Raw genomic sequence first — 4,680 nt, forward strand, 5'->3', positions numbered from 1 at the left:
TAATTTAAATAATGGGAATAATGATGGCGATTTTGATAATGATGATGATGATGATGATGATGATGATGATGATGATGATGACAAAGACAATGATGATGATGGTAGTGGCCGTGATAGAAATGATGAAAAATTAATCCATAGAATGCACTAAAATTTTATTCATTTTTTTTCAACTTTTGATTGATGGATGGTAATGAGAAGGATTTGCCATAAACAAAGATGACGCTGCCAATGATGATGTTGTTGATAATGATAATGATAATGATGATGATAATGATGATGCTGACGACGACGATGATGATTTTCTGGAAGAAGTTTACGAGGTAGGTGTTCTTGATTGATGGGTGACTATTTCCTCAAAGAGGATGATGACGATGTGGCTAATGTCGCTACTACAGCTGCTGCCGAAGATGATGACGACGACGACGATCAAGACGACAGATATGACAATGCATTAACGTCATCGTAACTAAAAACTCTTTGCTCATTAGAACCACTAGATATATTAGTAGAATTGTATCTTATTTCTCTCTCTTTCTCTTTCTATCTACTTTTCCATCTTAGTTTTTGTCATTTTTTCTTCTTCTCTCTCTCCGTTTTCTTTGCTCGGCTACTACAATCACACACACAAACACAAACACACACACACAAACACACACGTAAAAAACTGATTTTTTTTTTCAATTATTATTCATGTCAGATGTGTATGATTAATTAAATGGTAAATTAATTTTCTGACAAAAAAGAAAGAGAGAGAGAGAGAAGAAGAAGAGAAAGAGATAGAGAGAAAAAGAGAGAAAGAAAAGAGACAAAAAAGCTACATTTAATTAATATAAAATAACTCTATGCATATGGCGTTAGTGGCACGTGTAGTAGCAGCAGCAGCAGCAGCGGTAGTAGTAGTTGTAGTGAGAGTAGTAAGTTTAAATGATGAGACAGATTAAAATGTTATAAATTCAAGAGCCTTGACAAAAATTTTAAGTGAAGAAAGTCGTTATAATATTTTTCTGAAATTTCTTTCTACAACAACTACTACTACTGCTGGCTGCTGCTGCTTCTACTACTGCTACTACCCCTACTATTACCATTACTAGTATGTATGTTTGTATATGTGCATTTGTATGTTTGTTTGTATGTGCGTATGTATGTTTGTAAGAAGTTTTGTATGTACGTCTGTTTGTAGAAGTGTATTAATGTATGAATGTATACATGTATGTGTGTATGTATGTATGTTTGTTTGTTAGTATTTATGTATGTATGTTTGTTTGTTTGTTTGTTTGTATGTTTTTGGCATTAAACCCACGTACCTGTCATGTTAGAAGGCTTTATTAGTGAAAAAAAAGACAATTTTTTTTTCCTTCGTGATTTTTAAGACCGTGTCAAATAAGTAGAATGTTCGAAATTACATATAAACACACACACACACACACATACATACAAACATACCTAAATACATACATACATACATACAAACAAACAAACAAATACACATACATACAGAAAACAATCAAACAAACATACATACAGAAAATGAATTGAGTGTAATTCTAGCATGGGCAAACATCACAAATGTCAAGCTTTATACCCTGTGACTTCTTGTCTTTTTATTATTATTGGTATTATTATTATTATTATTATTATTATTATTATTAATGTTAGTTTTTTTCATTTATTAACTCTTCAGTGCAAGAATTATCGCCTGCTAATTTCATTATGAAGAAACATGTATGTATGTATGAAGATACTAATTGCCTATGACACCAAAGTTGGAAAAAGGATTGTATGTTTGTATGTACGGTTGTATGTATGTTTTTATGTGTGTGTGTGTGTGTGTGTGCGTGTGCCTTTTTGTACTGTCTTTTCTACTATTTTCTCAGTCCATGCAATATTCATTGTTAAAAAACTTGAATGACTGAGTGCGCTAGTAGTAGTAGTGAAATTGTACCAAGTAGTAGTTGTAGTAGTAGTAGTAGTGGTGGTGGTGGTAGTAGTAGTAGTAGTAGTAGTGGTGGTAGTAGTAGTAGTAGTAAAATTTTAAAAAAATTGTAAAAAAATAAAATTTTACTAAGTAGTAGGTAGTAGTAGTTGTAGTAGTAGTGGTGGTGGTGGGAGTAGTAGTAGTAGTGGTAGTGGTCATAGCAGCAGTTGAAGCAGCAGTTGAAAAGGTAATAATGTGAGTAATGAAATAAATTGTAACAGTTTTAACACCGTTGTTATGTATTTTTAACTGCTTAGCTCTCTCCATCTACCTCTCTATCTATCTTTTTTCCTCCTTTCTTCCTTTTATTCTTTTTCTTTCTTTCACGTTCTCTCTCTCGCTTTTCTTCTCTCTCTCTCTCTCTCTCTCTCTCTTTCTCTCTCTCTCTTTCTTTCTGTATACCGACGATCGCTTTTTTCTATCACTGCTTATACGACATCTCCAATTTTATTCTGTTACTTGTTTTATTCAAGTCTCCATTATTTCTATCCTCTCTCTCTCTTTTTCTCTCTCCTTTTATTTCTTTCTCCCTCTTCTTTTTTCTCTTATTCTCACTTTCTTTTTTGTTGTTGTTGTTGTTGTTTACTTGATAATTTGTTCGCAATTTTTTGCTGTCTTTTTGGTTTTTTTCTATCTTAATTACTTCAGACTTCTACTTTCTTTTCTTCTTTTTTTCTTTCACTCCTTTTCTTTTTTTTATTTTTCACTCTCTCACCTTCTCTCTCTCTCTCTCTCTTTCTCTCTCTATCTCTCTGTTTCTATCTTTCTTTCCTTTTTGAACTCCTATTCAGTTCTCTCTCTCTCTCTCTCTCTATCTCTCTGTTTCTATCTTTCTTTCCTTTTTGAACTCCTATTCAGTTCTCTCTCTCTTTCTCTCTCTCTTTTTTTCTTTCTCTCTCCCTCACTAATATATCATTACAATTTTTCATTACTCATTTTCCAGCAAGGAGTTTTTTGAGGTTCATCAGTTCGTTCGTACGTTCATTCTTTCGTTTTTACTCGTTTATTAGTTCCTTCGTTCTTTCGCTCATATACTTTACCACTACCACCACCACTACTACTACTACTACACTACAACAACAACAACAACTACTACTACTACTACTACTACTACTTTTACTAAAACTACAACTACTACTAGCAAAATAATAACAAGACAAAATGAGAAAAATCCCCCACAAAAAAAAAGGTGTTTGAATGTTGAGAATAAATGGGAGAAGATGTGCTAAAAAGCAGTTTTTAACACTTTCCTATTTAATTATATTTCGGTGGCACCATTCCTACACGCACACACACGCACACACACACACACACAAACACACACACACACAAACACAAACATTTTGTCTATCTTCATCGCTTTCTATGCAACCAGCAACATAATACACGAATTTTTATTATTACTTCTATGTTACATAATTTGAATTTATATTCTTTTGGTCGTATTTATAATTTATTTACTTGAATCCACAATTTTTTTTAAATTATTTCAGTAATGTTTGATACTTTCTCAAAATATTCCAGTAAAATTTTAAAGTGCTTTAGTAATTGTTCATACTTTTCAGGGATTTTTCATTTATTTGGGGTTAAATTTTTAGAAAAATATTTTTTTCAAGTTTAAATTTTCTTTTTACTCGCGATATATTAGTAGAAAAACATTTTTTCTTCTTCTTAGAATTTATTTTTCTAAACCGGCTGTAAACAATAACCGCAATAATTTTGAGGGAAGGTTTTCATCGTCGTCGTCATCATCATCATCATCACCACCGTCATCATCGTCATCATCATCATCAACACCATTATCACCATTACTCTCATCATCATCATCATCACTGTCGTTATCGTCATCATCATCATCTTCTTCTTTGAAATTTTGACAGAAGCGCGCGGACGAATATGCCAAAAAAATCGGAAATTAATTTTCATCATCGTCGCCGCCGTCTTCACAACCATCACCAACATCACCACTATCGTAATCATTATCATTAGCAGCAGTAGCAGCAGCAGCTTCAGCAGCTGCAGGATGGTCACCACAACTAACCTCAAGACTTGAGAGAGGAAAGCGCAAATGTATATGCCAACAATGACCCTTCTGCAGTTTTTCATTGTGCAGATTCTGATGGCGAGCTGATGATGGCAGACGCATATGTACCTCTGCAGGGACAACACCACTATCAACCAGATTGAAGCCGTGTGGAAAACTGCGTGTGTGTGTGCGTGTGTGTGTGTGTGTGTGTGTGTGTGTGCGTGTGTGTGTGTGTGTCTGTGAGTGTGTGTGTGTGTGTGTCTGTGAGTGTGTGTGTGTCTGTGTGTGTGTCTGTGTGTGAACGAATTGGTGTGTGAAAGAGAGTGCGGAGAGAGAGAAAGCCAGGTGAGAAAGAGAGAGAAGTCTTGATTAATTGTTAGACTGCTTATATATAAAAGGCTAGAATGGAAAGTAACATATTTGAGACGATATACATGATCGTGATGATGATGATGACGACGGTGATGATGATGATGATGAAATGGCAAAATTAAGACCGACTGAAGCACAAACATCACGCGTCGAACGTGTTGAAGAAGTATGCGCTGAATTGACGAAAACCTATCCCATGTTTGTATGTATTTGTGTGTGTTTGTGTACGTATGTCTGTTTGTTTGTGTGTGTATGTGTGTTTTTTTGTATGTATTTGTGTGCGTGTCTGTATTTGTTTGTGTGG

General features: G+C 34.3%; 1 protein-coding gene across 1 annotated transcript in view; it reads right to left on the minus strand.

The window, feature by feature from the left end:
- The window catches only part of HELRODRAFT_122103 (hypothetical protein), a gene marked incomplete at both ends in the record, with an annotated part of 8,792 nt that overhangs the window by 783 nt on the left and 3,329 nt on the right, over nucleotides 1-4,680 (minus strand). Inside the window, 2 exons of the mRNA XM_009016215.1 lie at nucleotides 216-282; nucleotides 4,013-4,179. Coding sequence (XP_009014463.1) covers nucleotides 216-282; nucleotides 4,013-4,179 — 234 coding nt within the window. The remainder of the gene's footprint in view (nucleotides 1-215; nucleotides 283-4,012; nucleotides 4,180-4,680) is intronic.

Source organism: Helobdella robusta, assembly GCF_000326865.2.
Source record: "Helobdella robusta unplaced genomic scaffold HELROscaffold_178, whole genome shotgun sequence".
Taxonomy (NCBI): Eukaryota; Metazoa; Annelida; class Clitellata; order Rhynchobdellida; family Glossiphoniidae; genus Helobdella; species Helobdella robusta.